An 18,174-nucleotide genomic window follows, 5' to 3' on the forward strand; every position below is an offset into this window, starting at 1 on the left:
GGAAGACTGGCCCTGAGCTAACATCCGTGCCCATCTTCCTCTACTTTATATGTGGGACGCCTGCCACAGCATGGCTCGACAAGCAGTGCAGAGGTCCGCACCTGGGATCTGAACCGGCGAACCCCAGGCCACTGAAGCAGACAGTATGAACTTACGCGCTGCGTCACTGGGCTGGCCCCCAAAAGTACATTTTTATTTGCAGCAAAATTATAAGATATATAGTACTTTTAAAGTAGGCATTTAAATTCAGTACCTGACAAACTGAAATGTGATGTTCAATTACATCTGAAGTTATAATAAAAATGTATTTAAAAATCAAATACAGCACTGCAATTTTCTTAAGGTACTTCCTTTATTTCAAAGTGTGAAAAAAACTGAAGATGTTCTTGCGCACCCATATATGCTATGTGTGTCTCAGAATTCAGAACTATGCAAAGAATTTTTTGATATGAGTAAAAAATGAAATATTTGCACACTTTAGTGTAGTGCTTAATACTTATTTTTTAAATCTATTGCTAATGGTACTTCTAAAGAGCATTGACTCAACCAGAAAAACAGTAAAGGCTGCCTTTTCTTTTTTAAAGTGCTTATTTTCGCAACCATATCCAAAAGCAATGGTTTTTAGAAATACATAATAGTGAAAGGTGCTCAAAGAGTCACTACTTACAGAATCAAATATGCCATTTTGTAACTTTGCGCACGTAAACTGGTTTCATCTGCGTTAATGGAAGATTGCTTTCAACGGCTCTCAACCGTGTGCTTCAAATCAGACAGTGCTATTTCTATCAGCAGCGTGAACAGGGACAGCAAAGCGAACCCCAGCATATTTTAAATGGATCACAGAAGACTAGGAAAACTGTCACAGCTTTTGAATATGGTACATATCCAAGGATGAGCCTTCTCTTTCACTCCACAAATACGGTAAACATTAAAAATAATAACACTTTCTTGTCTCTCTACAGAGCACTTACCAGTATATGAAGGGATTCAAATTCTTGTACCATTTAACCAAACTCTTGTTTCTACATAGAGCAGCCTTCATATTCTCAACGTTTAAAACAAGGTCTATTTCCACCAAGAAATCAAAGAAGGAATTAACAAATGAAATATCTAGCACTAAAAACCTGAGGAAAAAAATTATGAACAACACTGTAACGAAGCTTTTCTTCTTGAAGATTGATACAAACGTTCCCAAATAGAATTTGTTTTCAGAGAGTGAAATATGTGGCTTCATCTCAGTCATATCACTTTATCCGATTTAAATAATTTAGAAAAGAATAAGCATCATCTTAACTTGACTGCTTTCTGTATCAGACTCTCTTACTGACTCGTGCCCCCAGTATGAACCATTCAACAGTCTTATAATGAGCATCCTTTCAGGTCCCTAACTAGTCTCTGGAACTTACGTTTTTTTTTATTCCTCCTTTCTCTCCCCTCCAAAAATCTCCACATATCCCAAGACAAACTCTCCATTAAAAAATCACAATTTAAATACAGTGTGATAATGCCACATTTGCTTTAAAGTAGTAATAAATTATAAATTGCCAAATAACTTAATGTAATTCACAATGCAAATCCCTGGTATAAAAAGAATCCATCTCGCCCTGAATATAATAAAGCAGTCCAGTGATTTCAAATTACTTATTAAATAAAGGCAAAAATAAGGTGTAAAACACTATTTAGAAAAGTCAAGTAAGAAACCAGTTACCATAAATCTTTTTACAAAGATAAATGTAATGTGCCTTCCCTCTTTTAAAAATTGTTAGGGAGGTTTATAATTAGTGGTTTCCAAAATGACTTTAAGGAAACTAGAGTCAAATTACATATTATTTGTAATATATGACATATTAAACACACATACAACAATAATACTGCAATGGCGAGTAATTTAAATTAATCTTTGGACCTGCTACTTTTTGGCAAGTATATTTCTTTTCCAAAGTCTTCGCTATAACTGATTTTTTAAGTGTTAGTTTTCAGAAACTTTGCTACTTGAGATAACATGTTAAAAGGAGATACCAGAAGTCTCAAACAGTAATAATATGCCTATAAAACAAAGATTGTTCTTGCATCTTTTGTTATTGTAACAAACACACTTTAAAATAGACAACACTGCTATGCTTGGAAATTAAAAATACCCACACCCTTAAAAGGGGGTGGAAAAAGAAAGAAAAATTGAAAATTCTTATTTCAAAATAAATGTGAAGTCCTTGCATTTCTTAAGAACTTGACTTGTCAAATCACAGTTTATCTTCTTTTGGACCAAGCCGTGTCTTCCACCATTTATCCACGGGATACGAGGCCAGTTCTCCATTTTGTGGGTTTCAGTTCGAATTTTCTTGCACGTTTGCAAAGCTGGCACTGGACTTGAGACGTTTAGCTAGATAAATCAAACGTATCATATGTTAACTTACATTTAATTCTCTAAACATGATTATTCATTATTTTTATGTAAGCTATACTATTCATCTACTAATTCTATGTTTGAATCTGAATAGATTCAATCTTTTAAGAATTAAAACTTATGTCTACTTTCTTCTACCAACCTCAAAAAACATAACTTTGCTAGAAGTTGCACATGACTTTGCTAGAAGCAGTACCAAATAAAACAGAGATAATTTACATCATCTTGAACATCACAATCTTAAATATGTAACAGACATGAAATTACTCTACTTAAAAAATGGAAGTGTCATGAGGTATAATAATAAAATTACATATTTAAAAGTTTAAGTAGGGGCGCTGGCCCAGTGGCGCAGTGGTTGAGTTTGCACGTTCTGTTTTGGGGGCTCAGGGTTCACCGGTTTGGATCCCAGGTGCCGACATGACACTGCTTGGCAAGCCATGCTGTGGTAGGCGTCCCACATATAAAGTAGAGGACGATGGGCATGGATGTTAGCTCAGGGCCAGTCTTCCTCAGTGGGGAAAAAAAAAAAAAAAGGAGGATTGGCAGCAGATGTTAGCTCAGGGCTAATCTTCCTCAAAAAAAAAAAGTCTAAGTAGGAAGTCCAAATCTAAATTTCTCTTAAAGGAATTTAGTGAAATAACACTGTAGTGTTAAAAAAATTAAATTTAAATGTCTTACAAAGAAAAGTGAGTTGTATATTACACACAGACGCACAAACACATACACGAACATATATGGCTGCTAATAAAATATGCACAGTTTTGATTATGAAGCTAACTGGACTGGGTCATTAGGGTCAATAAAGAAAATCATGGCTATCTGGCTTGGTAAGACGTTTTGTACTTACAGTTAAACATGAATGTATCTCATGTTCCAGAAATGAAAACAATCACGCCATAGTGAAAGTATCTGACACTGGATAACCAGGAAGCTGCCTACTTCGGAGGTTCTTGACACTAGAGGACAGGTTATGACTGAGAAGGTCTGCAAGGGGACCCAGGCAGCTGTAATCTTTTTTCAAAGCTCTGCAGACAATTCTGATACTGGTCACGGAGGAGCAGCACTGTTCTGGTTTCTATCAGGGTCCCCCCTGACCACCACTCCAAGTACAAGATGACAACACGACTTCCTGGAACGGTGTATGGTTTCAGCCTAACTAAAGGGCAATTTAAACAAAAAAACAGCCTAAGTTAAAATTCTACTTCTTAAGCCTTCAGTGGATTTGGGAAGCAAAATAAATCCAAAGTTTTTTTTTTAATTACGTTGTTTAAAATTACTAGAAGTAATCTAGTTTCTTACTGACTAATGACCAAATTTATTAAACTAACCAGGGAACAATACCAATGAGTACCTCTACCTACAACTTCCTTGCTCCCTTATTCTCTATCTGATAAATCCCTACATCCTTCCACATTCCACTCCAGGGATCATCTAATGGTGACTCCCAACACCTCTAATGCAGTCTCTCCTCCTCTGTGGTCCAACCGCACTGTACAGACCTCCACGACATCTGTTGTAATAATTGGATTAGGGTCAGTGTGTTCTCCGAGGGCGTGTACTGTGCTTTGCTCCTATGTTTAATCCCTAATTTCTACCAGTGGACTTGATGAATGGCGGCATAGGAAATGGGGGCATAAAGAAAAGTAATGAAAAACATCCATGAGGTAACAGCACAAGAACTGTTTGCTTGCACTAGCACTTCCTCAGGTTCATAATTTAACTCATAAACAATGTTCCTGTGAAACATTAACAGGTATGATGCAGAAGTTGTACTGTCAAGTTTTGGGAATGTAATCTCAGGGCCTTTAATTTATAACCAGATACATTGTGAAGCTCATAAAAGGGAATTCCACAGGACTAGTATTTTGAGGAACACACTCTAGGAAATGCTAACATTAACTATAATGTTCTTTTATTCAACAAATATTTCTGAGCACCTACTAGGGCCAGGTACTTTCTAGATGCTGGTGACACAGTGGTAATCAAGATAAACAAAATCCTGTCTTGATGGAGCTAACAGCTGAGTCAAGGCATACAAACAAATAAGGCAGAAAATAAATGAATACGGTAATTTAAATAGTGATCAAGTGCCATTAAAGAAAGATGATACAGAAGAATTTTAAAAGGGGTGTTTCCTTAGGTTGGGGGGTCGTAAAAGGTCTCTTTGAATTAAGTAACCTTGGACCTAAAACTTGGATGACAAGAAGCCAGCCAAGCAAAGTGGGGAGGGCAAGTACAAGAGCCTTGGAAAGGCGGCAGTGCGAATGAGCTCAGTATTAGAGAGGAGCAGGAAGAAGGCCAAAACACCTCCTCGCATCATGAGCAAGGAGAGGAGCGCACGCAGTGAGTTTAGAAAGGGGATGGGGGTCAGGTCACATACAGCTTGGAAAGCAGACACTGGAAATAAGTTTGCAGTTTGGGTTTTATTCTAGGTGCAACAGGAAGACAGAAAGAGTTTTAAGTGGGAGAGGGGCATGGTAAGACTCTGTGTTTAAAAAATTACTCCAGCCACTATATGGAGAATGGATTGTAGTGGGTCAAGAAATGGAGGCAGGGTTACCAGTTAAGGGCCTCCTGCATTAGTGTGGGAAAGAGATGACAATGGCCTGGGCTAGGGTATTACCAGTGGAGGGAGAGAAAAGATAATTTAAGATACATTTTGGGAAGTGGGGTTGGAAGTACTTGCTGATGAATTGAAAAGGGGTAGGGAAAGGAATGTGAGAATAGAGAAAAGAAAAGAAGAAATTAAAAGACAATAAGGTGTGTGGCTTGCACAAGCAGATGGATGATAGTGACTTTTGCTGTGAAAACAAACAAAACCCTGATTAGAAGCAGTAAATATCTTCCACAGGGTTAAAGAGACTTGCAAGGCAAATAAGAAGCTAAACTTTAAAGGTACATCAAGTCCTGAAAAATAGAGTTTCTCAATAGTGAGGTCTCTGCAATATTTTATTATTCTAAATAACGGCTTTTAGGACTGAGTTATTATATATTTACATAACGCTGGCAATCTTCAAAAAACATTACTACACACACCCATGATGAAAACTCTCTCTTCTAGTAGCTAGCTTTTTAAGGTGACAAGACATTACAAATATCTACAAGTAACCTTTTCTTAAGTTAGATACATTAGAAGTGAAGTAGGATAAACCATGAAGAAGTGCTAGAAAGAAATTTACAGGAGAAAGAATTTTTACATCATAGACGAGGAATAATATTTGAGAGAAAAAAAGCCTAACTTTTTTCTTCAAAGAAATTCTCTTTAAATTCTAAATTCTCTTTAAAAACTAAAATTACTAAGGGATAAGCTCATACTTTCACTCTGATAAAAAGAAACCATTCTTCTTCAGCTAGATTGGATCTTCTGGTTAGCGCTTTTTCTGCTCTGTCCTAATTGATGGGGAGAAAGGAAAGGAATTAACATCTATTGAGCACGTGCTATAAGTCGAGTAATGTTCTTGCAACTACAATTCCAACTTGTCCATAACAAATTGTCTGTGTGTAAGCTACAGCTTCTCCCTGCCCGCCGTGCTTTTAGGTGGTTCCGCCATGGCTCCAATGGGCCTAAGAGCTGTCTACACCTCCCTACTATGGCCAGTTCAGTCCGCAAAGCCTTCTTTGCTATTCCTGTGTTGTTGCCAACCTTATTCCAGGGAATCTAGCTTTCTTAATTAAACCATCTGAAAGATTTTTGATTACTACACTTACGAACTTCTATATCTCTTCCATTAGTAAGTTTAAGTGTAAAATGTGAAGCAGAAAGCTGTTTAAGACAAATATAGTTTGAGTTCTCAGAGTATATATCCCTTCTAAAACAGGCCTAAATTTTCAGGTTTTTATCTAAATAAATGAACAATTGTAAAAAGAAACTTACGCAGAATGAGTTTGCGTTTCTTTTGCTCCGAGTGAAGAAAGCTACTAAGGTAGAAGACAACAGGCAGAAAGAGAATGAACACAGAAACAGCAATTACAGGCACGGTGTCACTGCAGGGGACCGAGCAGTTGAAAGTTCTACTCCACAGTTTTCGAGTAATGTTCATCTGGAAAAATAACAAATAATATTACTCTATTTTATATTTAACTTGTCCTAAATTCCATACAGTTACTTTGTTAATAAGTTCACAGGCACCCAGGATTTAAACTAAATATCTACCCCTAAAAAAATCTATTGATAGTTGAGGACAATTTCTTCTGCCAGGGAAATAAGCTGGTTCACGATTAGACATTGTTTAAATTCATATCCATACTGAAAGTTCATATTCTAAATTCATAATACTGTCCAAAGAATGTCAACCTTTTACAGATTTCAAGCTGAGAACTCATATCAATAGCAATATAGTTAGACTGTGCTTCATTCATTAAAAAAGGTTTAAAAGAGTAACTCGACAAGGTGACAGATGTGTTAATAAACTTGACTGTGGGAATCTTTCATAATGTATAGGCATGTCGAATCATCATGTTGTACACTTTAAATATATTTCAATTTTATTTGTCAGTAATACCTCAATGAAACTGGGGGAAAAGGCTCACAAAAAGAATTTTTTTTTTCATATCTTACATATGTAATTCACTGAGCTTACTGCAATATTTTCAGAATGGAAATAAAAATACCAACTTTATAGGGCTTCTCTTCAAGAGAGATCTACGAAATGCTTAATAGCTTATCTAAGTTATTATGAAGGACTCATACTCGTGGCAAACAATTTTTTAAGTAGACAATATCTAATGAGTCATGGAAACCTTATTAGACAATGTTACTATCTTACTCAGCAGCTACATTAGAAACAGACTTAGGGGCACCAGCACCTCACTCTCATTGAGCTCAGGGTTTCCGTCAAACAGACTAAATGATGTAAGGAAACTATCAAATTTAATGCAGAAAACTGTTCTTGCCTGAATTTTGTTTAATTGAGATATAGTTTGCAAATGGTGCAGTGTATATTTATTACAAGTTTTGCTTATCGCAAGAAGGATGTTCTAAAATAGGTGGTCATGTTGACTCCTGTCTAATCCAACTTATGTCACAGAACCAATATTCATTTTTCTTCTTTATTTTAAAAACAATGAAATAGACTATTATTTTTAAAATATATATTTATTATTTATTGAGAGCCTACGAGAAGCCAGGTACATTCTAGACATTAGGAATACAGCAGTAAAAAATAAACAAGAATCCCCATGGTGTGTCCATTTTAAGTGCTTTTTACCTTCCTGACTATTATTGATCCACTACAGTTCACTCTGAGCTACTATGATAATTCATATTCAATCATTCTCAACCAGTAAGTTTTATCAATTTTGACTTTGCATTCTCTACTTTTAGCCAATAATTTCTCAGTTTCCTCTAATGCCTCTATACCCAGGCATCATATTCCTGTAAAAAGGCATGTCTGCCATCTAGTGGTGTCCCATGTAAAGGCAGGCTATACAATGGACAAAAAAGCTTTTTTGTTGACCATTCATTCAATCAACACATATTACTAAGGGCCTGCTATATGCCAGGCACTATTCTAAATACTGAAAACTGAACGAAAAAGGACATGAGGTCCTTGTCCTCATGTGGTTTATATTTTAGTGACGGGAGACAGACTATAAACAAGTAAACAAAAATTTTCAAATAGTAATGGATATAAAGAAATAAACACACCAATGGGACAGAAAACAACTGAGGAATGGCTTTGGAAACAAATGGTAGCAAAACCTAGAGGCTTCTTGAATTAGCAACAAGTGCACAAGAAACTGAAATGTAAACGTATAACAATGCCCACGCCTCTGAAAATGACACACGTTGTCAATCCTAAAAACCAAAATGTACCAAATTATCAATTTCCTTATGAAGGATGTGATACATTTCCATTTCAGTTTGACAGATCAGGATATTCTAAAACTTCACTACTTTATAACTAGTTATTTCTGGTTGAAGACAGCATATGCAGATTCCAATATATCCTTAAAAGGGATGATAACATTGAAGGCACATTCAACAACGCTACAAAATATGTATCATATCAGAAGCAAAGTACTTACTGCATCCTCCACATCAATGCATAAGTGTCTTCCAGGCTCAGCTTTATTCTCAAGTTCATTCATTTTTTGCATTTCACTGTACAGACTACTGAGATTTTTGTAGGCTTCGCGACAGTTTTTGCAAACTTCTGAATAATTTCTTAACTGGAGAAGACTGTATGTGCTCCCCTAAAATGTGAAAGGCACATATAATACACACAATAACATTACATCTCTTTAACGTCAGCTATTTGCCCTCCTAGAGGTAAAGATGCAGCATGGTGAAGTGTTGGGCAGGTTGTGAAATCACTCTGAGCCTCAGTTTTACCATCTACAAAATAGGGCTACCACTACCTGTATTACAGGTCCCAAGGATGACAGACCTAGTGTGTAAAGGACACAGCAAAATACTTGGCACTTTCTAATTGCCCCTAAATTTTGAAAAACACCGCATTAGCCTCTGTTAACTGAGGACAACACTAGCTCATATGCCAAATTACTGATATCTAAATACCACAAATTTCCTAAATTATCTTGTCATTTCTATGCCTGCTCTTACGTATCCTACTCTCACCGGATGATTAAAACATGCCCTTGCCTGTGCCGACTTCAACACTGAAGGCTACCTTAGACAGAGATGGCTTTACGCAAGTGAAAGGAAAAGGCACCAAAACTACATCCCCACTCAACCCTCTTACCCCAAGGCTTGTAAGCCAGGACTTTCTGGGCAGCAAAAAGGAACTAACACCAAAGAATTCTAGAAACTAAAATCAAGGGAGTAGATATAACATATAAGGTGTTAAGTTAGTGAATCTCAATCTTTCCCACTTCTGGAACTGACACTTGTCTTTTCAAGAACACGTTTGCTGAACAGCCAGCTCACACTTTTTCTTTCTATTTCCTTTATTCTTTACCTGCAGCCTGGAAATATGATATGAACTGGATATTGGAATGAAAGAGAGAAGGAAAAATTAAAGGAATTAAACTGAGGCGGCCCCCACAATGTTACCCCCACCATCTATTTGACAGAGAAACGAAGTCTCCCTTTAATTCTGCCACAAGAAATAACCCAATGTCTGTTTTTCACAAAACAAGTGTGCATTTAGCTAAATGTGTTCAATCAAAAATTGAGCGCAGAACCTTGATGGGGGGGTGTAACTTAGGCATTTATATTAAAATTTAAAATGCACATACCTTTTTATGTAGCAATTTCACTTCTAGGAATCTACCAAACTCATGCAAATACTCCAAATATATGAAAAAAGATTGTTTGTGTTTATAACAGTAAAACACTGAACCAAATAAAAAGCTCTATCAATACAGGGACTGACTAAATGGTAGCAGAGCTGAACAATAAAAAGCTCTGCGGCCTTTAAAATGAATGAGGAAGTGGGATTCCAGGAAGATGATGATATCAGCATGTGCCTTGTCTCCTGATTTCTTTACTTAAGAGATTCAAGAAAAGGGTAAACCCAGGCACTTGAATAGCACTGTGAAATGTAAAGGTGTGACATGCATATGTCATCACAGGAAGGTTGTGTTACAGCCACCACACCACTCCCAGAGAAACTAGCCAGGCCCACGGTCTCCTGTGAACCTCCACTCCCCTGCAACCACCCACACTGACCTCGAGAGATGCAGCAGGCTGGAATCATAGCCCCGCCCTGCCTGCGGGGCCAGCCACAAAAAAGCAGTCTTTCCACAGCCACCATGACAGTCCAGGTTCCCAGAGAAGCCACCTGCAAACACTTACTACCCAAGGGGGATCTGGTCTGGAACTTAAACCCACATCCCTACTCAACCAGTGAGTTAGAAGTCACTGCCACAGCCAATGTCACCGCCAATGTCACCAATCTCATTGCTTCCATTTATCTCTTTAGCTGACTCCCCTCCCCTCTCAAACGCAGACACACACACACAGCACTGGAGTCCCCCAGGACTCAGTCCTTGGGGCTTCCTGATCATCTCTGTCTACACTCACACATATCCAGTCTCGTGACTTTAAATACCATCTGCACCCACTGACTCTCAAATCTCTATCTCCAGCTCACACTTCTCCCCTGAGCTCCAATCTCATTTACAACACCAACTATTTGACACCTCACCTTGGAAGTTTAATAGCGATTCCATACTTAACAGGTTCAAAACAGAATTTTTTTTTTTTTAAAGATTTTTTTATTTTTTCCTTTTTCTCCCCAAAGCCCCCCGGTACATAGTTGTGTATTCTTCGTTGTGGGTGTTTCTAGTTGTGGCATGTGGGACGCTGCCTCAGCGTGGTCCGATGAGCAGCACCATGTCCGCGCCCAGGATTCGAACTAACGAAACACTGGGCCGCCTGCAGCGGAGTGCGCGAACTTAACCACTCGGCCACGGGGCCAGCCCCTCAAAACAGAATTTTTAGTCCCCACTTTCCTACAACCAGTCTTTCCCATGGCCCCAGCATCCTCTCAGCTACTCAGGACCAAAAGTCTAGGATCATCCTGACTCTTCTCTTTCCTTCTCTGATCAGCCAAAACCACTCTCCAGGAATTACCCAATCTATCAGCAAGCCCTGTTAGATATACTTCTAAACCGTACCCTGAATCCATCTGTTTCTCCAACATCAAGGCCAAGATCCTAGTCCATACCATCTCTGTCCTGTGCCAGCCGCCTAATTAGGTTCCTTACTTTCACTCTTGCCTACATTCAATTGAGTTTCTCCACAACGCAGCCCGAGTGATATTTTTATAAGTAAATCATGTCATGTAACATTCCTGCTTTAAATGGCTTCCCATTGTGCTGAGAATTCAGTCCATACTTCTTCCTTTGTTCTACGAGGCTCTTTATAATCTGGCCTCTGCCTATCTCCCCATATCTCATTCACATTTGCTCACTGTGCTCCAGCCAAACTGGCCTTCTTCCCATTCCTTGCACATACCAAGCTCACTCTCTCCCCGAAGGCATTTCTTTATCCTTGCTTCTGCGGGAAACACTCATCCCATGGCTGACGCTATCTCAAACTTTAGGTCACCTCAACATTCACCTGCTCAGAGAGGTACTCCTTGCCCACCCTATCTAAGGTAGTATACCACACCCCTTCCCGGGACTCATTACTCTTAATCATCTCATCTCTTTGTTATCAGTCTCACCCCTACTAGGACATAAGTTCACGAAAACAGGAATCTTATCTGTCTTGTTTACTGCTCTACCCTCAGTGCCCAGAATGCTGCCTGGTACATAATCAGCACCCAATAAATATCTGTTGAATAAGTGAACACATACTGCCTGCCTGAGGAAACTTTCAAAAGCCAAGCTACAGAAACCAAACTCCATATGGAAAGAGAGAGATTTCTTCCAGTGCTCCCAGCCTGGTATAACCATCCTACCACTGGCCACATGAGCACTTAAGAAAGTAAGATGAGCCTAACAATGGATGTAAAAAGAAAACAAAACAAACAAACAAACAAATGAAATGATTCTAAAGGGAGACACATTAAACCCAGATCTCAGAGCAACAAAAAAGAATTCAGTAAATAGGAGAGAACTTTAAAAATTAATTATAGCCCCAAGAATGAAATAAATACTCATGAGTCCATATTGATATAAATAGATGAATAAATGTGGAAGAAGTGACAAATTTTCCTTACAGAAGATTTCCAAACAATTTAAGTAAACATTCACCCCTCCAGGACTCAGAGCTTAATTTCCCTAACCCCACTCCTTATTACTTAGTAACTTGCTTCCAAAAAAAACAGTATGGAAAGAGGAAGAAGGAGGTAACTTTACGTTAAAGACACTTGGCAAACACCACCCTGTCCACGTGATACAGATTAACATCATCAGGGATAAACCCTGTTGACAGCATGTACCTCTGACAGGATGTGATGAGAAAGGTACTTCACTTCCGTCTTCTCCAAAACCCACAGTCCCACTGTAACCATGCGGAAAACATTAGACAAACCCAAACTGAAGGACATTCTACAAAATACCTAGCCAGCCCTCCTCAAAATTGTCAAAGTCATGAAAAACAGGGTAAGATTGAGAAACTGTCACAGACAAGAGGAGACTAAGTGTGGTACAACAGGAAACAGATATTTGGTCTTTGTCCCTGGTTCCTGGCACACAGCTCCTAAAACCGTTGGAATACCTGAGTGACAAGACCATCTTTTGTACGTTAATGAGGTGACTGGTGGCTGGGGGTTCCTAGAGAGCTTCAGGATGGAGGCTGGTTGCCAGAAAGACCAAGGCATGATCAGGGATTGGAACTTTCAGCCCTACTCCCGACCTCTGAGAGGGAAGAGGAGCTGGAGATCGAGCTAATCATCAACAGCCAACGATGCAGTCAATCATGCCTATGTAGTGAGGCCTTCATTAAAAACCCTAAATGTTCGGAGAGCTTGTGTTCAGGTTGGTGCCCACATCGACGCTGGGAGGGTAGTGCACCCAGAGAGGGCATGGAAGCTCTGCACACCCACACCCCGCATACCGTCTATGCATCTCTCCCATTTGGCTGTTCCTGAGTTGTATCCTTTCTAATAAACCAGTAAACAGAAGAAAAGAGCATTCCTGAGTTCTGTGAGTCATTCTAGAAAATTATCGAACCTGAAAGGGGACCAGCTGTGGGAACCCCTTGACTTCGTAGCCAAGTCAGACAGAAGTGTGAGTAACCTGGGCAGCCTATTTGCAACTGGCATCTGAAATGAGGGCTGTCTTGTGAGACTGAGCCCTTAAATCTGTGGAGTATGATGCTAACTCTGGGTAATTAGTGTCAGAATTAAATTGCATTACAGGACCTAGTTGGTGTCAGAGAATCAGAGAATTGATTGTTGGTGTGGTAAAACCCCACACATTTAGCGTCAGAACTGTCATGAGTAAAACCAGCTTACTAAGGAAACATGACAACTAAATGCAATGTGGTAACCTGGATGGTAAAAAGGACTTTACTGGAAAAACTAGTGAATACAAATAAACTTTGGAGTTTAGTTAATAGTAATGCGCCAATGTTGGTTTTTTAGTTGTGACAAATGTACCACAGCAATATAAGATATTAACATAGGGGAAACCAGATGAGGGGCATATGGGAACTTTTTACTATCTTTGCAACTTTCTTATAAATCTAACACTACTCAAAAAACAAAATTTTTAAAAAATTAGATGAGTAATATGTCATAATATCTACAACTTTCAAGTGCTGCAGCAAAAAAAATGCATATATTCAGACATAAAGCAAATATGACAAAATGTTGATAATTGTTGAATTTGGATGATAGATACATGAGTCTTCATTATATCACTCTCAATGTCTCTGCAAGTTTGAAATCCTTTTATAATAAAAAGATTGAAAAAATAATGCACTTTGTCATATTTATTTGCAAAGATCTATGGTAAAAGAAGATCAGGCTGCCTCTTAAAAAAAAGAAGTCCCAAAAGGTAAAAGTGGCTATATTAAAAATAATTGCTTAGAACTGGATATATGTATCACTTTGTATCCTACAAACAAATTCTTTTCAAATGGCCAGCAAACGTTTTTGTTTTTTTTTTTAGGAAGGTTAGCCCTGAGCTAACTGCTGCCAATCCTCCTCTTTTTGCTGAGGAACCCTGTCCCTGAGCTGACATCCATGCCCATCTTCCTCTACTTTATATGTGGGACGCCTGCCACAGCATGGCTTTACCAAGCAGTGCCACGTCCACACCCGGGATCCGAACCGGCGAACCCCGGGCGTCAAATCGGAGCGTGTGAACTTAACCACTGCACCACCAGGCCGGCCACATGCCCAGGAAACATTTTAAGTAACTGATTATTACATCACAAAGGTATTTCAATAAATTCAAAAATGTAGACAGCCTACATTTACTAATCGCAACTCCAATTAAAATTTGAGACATACAAATGCAAATAAACAAATCATGCCACTCATATTAAAAAATAATCTTCCAAGGAACTCTTAAGTCAAAGAATAAATCAAAATTAAAATTAGAAATTATTTAGAAATAAATGAAAATGCGATCCCTTCATATCAGAATCTATTATTGGAAAGGCCAAAGTTACAAACTTACAGTCTGAAAATTACTTTATTGTTGAGCAAGAAAAGTTGAAAATAAATTAACCATTCAATTTAAAGAACTAGAAAAATGACAAAATTAACCAAAAGAACAGAGGAGAAATTAATAAACACAAAAGCATGAATAAACACATAAAGAAAAATAAAACAGAAATTGATAAGGCCAAATGTAGGTTTTCAAAAAGATCAATAAAAACAAACGTACCTTTAAGAAGCTTAAAGGAAACAAAAGGGAAAAAATTGACTCACAAAAACAGCATTTGGAATAAGAAAGGGAACATAGCTACACATGATAGAAATTTTAAGGAGTAATCAGTTACTAAATGCAATATATTACCCCAGAATAGATCCTGAAACAGAAAAAGGACATTAGTGGAAAAACTGGGGAAATCAGAATAAAGCCTGGCATTTACTTAACAGATACGTACCAATGTTCATTTCTTAGTTTTGACAAATGTACCATGATAATGTAAGGTTAACACTGGGAGAACCTGGGTCAGGGACGTATGGGAATTCTCTGTATTACCTTTGCAACTTTTCTATAAATCTAAAATTATCCCAAAACAAAGCATTTCAAAAGTACCAGTTAAAATCTGTAGTAGGGGAAGGAAAGGTATCATTCACAATGGCACCAAAAACTATATAATATCTTGGAAAAACTCAAGAAACATGTAAGACCTATATGAAATTTAAATAAATAAAACTACTCTAGAAGACATTAAAAAATAGAGACTAATGGTGGTTGTCGGGGGCTAGAAGGGGAGGAATTGGGGTCAATACTTAATGGGGACAGAGTTTCAGTTTGAGAAGATGAAGATCTGACGTGGATGGCGGGGACAGTGCACAACAATGTGAGATTACTTAATTCCACTGAACTGTACACTTTAAAACAATAATGTGGAAATTTTATACTCTGTGGTATTCTATATAATGTGGTAAAATTTATATTTTATCACATTATATATATACACCAAATATATATTATTTTACCACAATAAAAAAAACAACATATCATATTCCTAGATAGGAAAGCTCAGTATCTAAATGTGTCAATTCTTTCCAAATGATGAATCTAAAATGTAACGCAACTCTAACAAAATCTTAAAATGATTAATTTTTTGAACTTGGTTCTAAAATTCATTTCACGGGATAGTCAAGAAGCCATCAGGAAAAAATTGTTGGGGCTATGCCTCACATCTTACACCAAAATAAATTTCAGATAGATAAAAGATGTTTAAATACAGGAAATGAAACCATAAAAGTACTAAAAGAAATCACAGGAGAAATTTTTTAAATAATCTCAAAGTGAGAAAAGGCCTTCTAGTGTGACACAAAGTCCATAAGCCATTAAAAATTTTTTGATAAATCTAACAACACAAAAGTTAAAATTGTCTTCATAACAAAAAGAAAAGCACAATAAAAAGACAAACAACAAACTAGGAAAAAAATATTTGCAACTAACATCCCAGGAAAAATGCTAATTTCCCTAAAATCATTCATCAGAACACTAGTCTCTTAAACCAAAGAGTGCCTGGTCAAATACATGTGGTAAATGCTGTTTACAAAAGTTACCATTTGGAGTTTTACAACGTACATTAGTCCACTAACGTTCTGAAGTCCTGTAGTAAAGCATTTCCCAGCCTTATTAGAACATGAGCCTTTTTTTAGGGACCATCTATAAACGTCCTGCAGAACATATTTGGGGAATGCTCATCTAATAGAGTTTACTATTCTCAGGGAAATTCAGAATTCCATGTTATCACATTTATTAAAGAGGAACTAATACATCCCTGCATCCTAAATATGTTTACATCTCTTTCTGGGGATTACTTACTTGTTAAGCAAGTTTCAAACTAGGATTTTACCAGAGTTCCAATCTCGCCCCCTCACCACCACCAGGGAAGTTCCAATACCAACATTCAAGGGTCAGAGATGGAGAAAACAAAAACCAATGGTAGGTTTCTTAAAGGCTACCTTTTATATTATAATTCAATACTCAAAAAGTTACCTTACTAAATAGTGCCTTTTAAAGTAGGTAAAACATATTTAAGCAAACATTGAGGCAAAGAACAGGCTTTCTGTAGACAGAATCATACTACATTGTAAAATACCCTACTGCTTAAACAGTCACAGTAAATTACTGTCACACAGAACAACATCGTGTTTTAATTAAATAATCACATGCCTCAGTTAAAGTGTTCATGTTCATTACCCTCCTTGGATCCTCACTACAAAATACTTGAAGGCAGGCAGGGTAGATCTTACTATCCCCACCTGACAAATAAGAAAACTCAAGTCTGCATGATTTGCCTAAGGTCTGGTAATGGAAGAACTTAGCAGAAATCCATGTCTACTAGTTGCCCTACATTGCGTGTACAGATAAATATCAACAATTGGTATTATTTATTATTCATTTGTGCAAGGCATCATTTTAATTTCAAGCATCATACATAAAATACCTGAAGGTTATGCTCAAAGCAGGTCAAGGTGTGGTTAAATAAATCGAGGAAGTATACCGTGCTATTTGATAATTCTTCACTTTTGTTCGTTAAACAATCTGTCAAAAAACCAAAAAAGTATATTACTATATCTCAAGCAACAATTTTGTATTGTCATTTATCTCTCAAGCTATCATCTTCTGTTTCACACTACAGTAATTCTCCATTCAAATAAGCATGAAGTGTTCCACATAAGAGAATTTCTCAAATATCTGAAGCTCACCCCTTTCAGTTTCCAAAACAATTTTTTTTACATCATAACCATTTCCATGAAAATCTTTAAATAATCACATATTCTCCTCTTTATAAAAACAATACACCAAATAAAATTTAAATTGATTTTTGATGGTGCAAAGTCTTAATCACGAACATCAGATATCAGACGCTGCGCAGTAAGGGGCACTCCTAATGCTGTTTAGGAATAAGACTGTTTATCCTGCATTAATTTTACCTAAATTCATATGCTTTTGATCCTTTTCTGTGTCAAATTTAGTAGCTCTGTGTCTCTTCCATCTTCACTAGCGGTCATTTATTGCACCTAACAGGGTAACCTTTTTTAATTTGCTCTTTCTAATCTATTGAGTTGGGAGAGAAGAGAAACAAGCTGGTGAGAATTTTGCCTAAAATACTGATCAAGGGGTTTCAAGGAAAGTCTGGAAAAAAATAGAATTGTTTTACACGTTTTAAAAAATGTTACATAAACGATATTCCTCTGCAACTTGCTACTCTCGCTTAGCATTAGCACAGTTCACCCCTTTTCATTGTTTTCTATGTATGACTATAGCACGATTTATCTATTCTCTCTTCTTCGATGAACCTATTCTTTTTTTTTTTTAAAGATTGACCCTGACTTAACATCTGTTGCCAATCTTTTCTTTTTTCTTCTTCTTCTTCTTCCCAAAGCCCCCCAGTACATAGTTGTATATTCCAGCTGTAGGTCCTTCTTGCTCTGTTAGGTGGGACGCTGCCTCAGCATGGCCTGATGAGTGGTGCTACGTCCACACCCAGGATCTGAACCATGAAACCCTGGACTGCCCAAGCTGAGCATGTGAACTTAACCACTCGGCCACTGGGCCGGCCTCGAACCTATTCTTTATCCTCACTTCGCTTTGACCTTTCCCTATGTTCTCAGCTTAGTCTCTCAGATCTAGATTCAAGTGCCTGGTTTCTGGTGGTCAGCCATTTCAATCTCACTCTCCTAGAATCCTCGCTCTCTTTACGT

At 37.6% G+C, this 18,174-nt stretch overlaps 1 protein-coding gene across 1 annotated transcript in view; it reads right to left on the minus strand.

Annotated features, from left to right (window-relative positions):
• Window positions 1-333: 333 nt before the first annotated feature.
• The window catches only part of OSTM1 (osteoclastogenesis associated transmembrane protein 1), a 33,936-nt gene continuing 16,095 nt past the window's right edge, over window positions 334-18,174 (minus strand). The window contains exons 3-6 of the mRNA XM_014839044.3: window positions 16,914-17,011; window positions 8,435-8,602; window positions 6,282-6,447; window positions 334-2,380 (exon numbers count right to left, since the gene is read on the minus strand). Of these exons, the coding sequence (XP_014694530.1) occupies window positions 2,325-2,380; window positions 6,282-6,447; window positions 8,435-8,602; window positions 16,914-17,011 (488 nt within the window). The 3' untranslated portion in view covers window positions 334-2,324. The remainder of the gene's footprint in view (window positions 2,381-6,281; window positions 6,448-8,434; window positions 8,603-16,913; window positions 17,012-18,174) is intronic.

This window comes from Equus asinus, chromosome 24 (genome assembly GCF_041296235.1).
Source record: "Equus asinus isolate D_3611 breed Donkey chromosome 24, EquAss-T2T_v2, whole genome shotgun sequence".
NCBI lineage: Eukaryota > Metazoa > Chordata > Mammalia > Perissodactyla > Equidae > Equus > Equus asinus.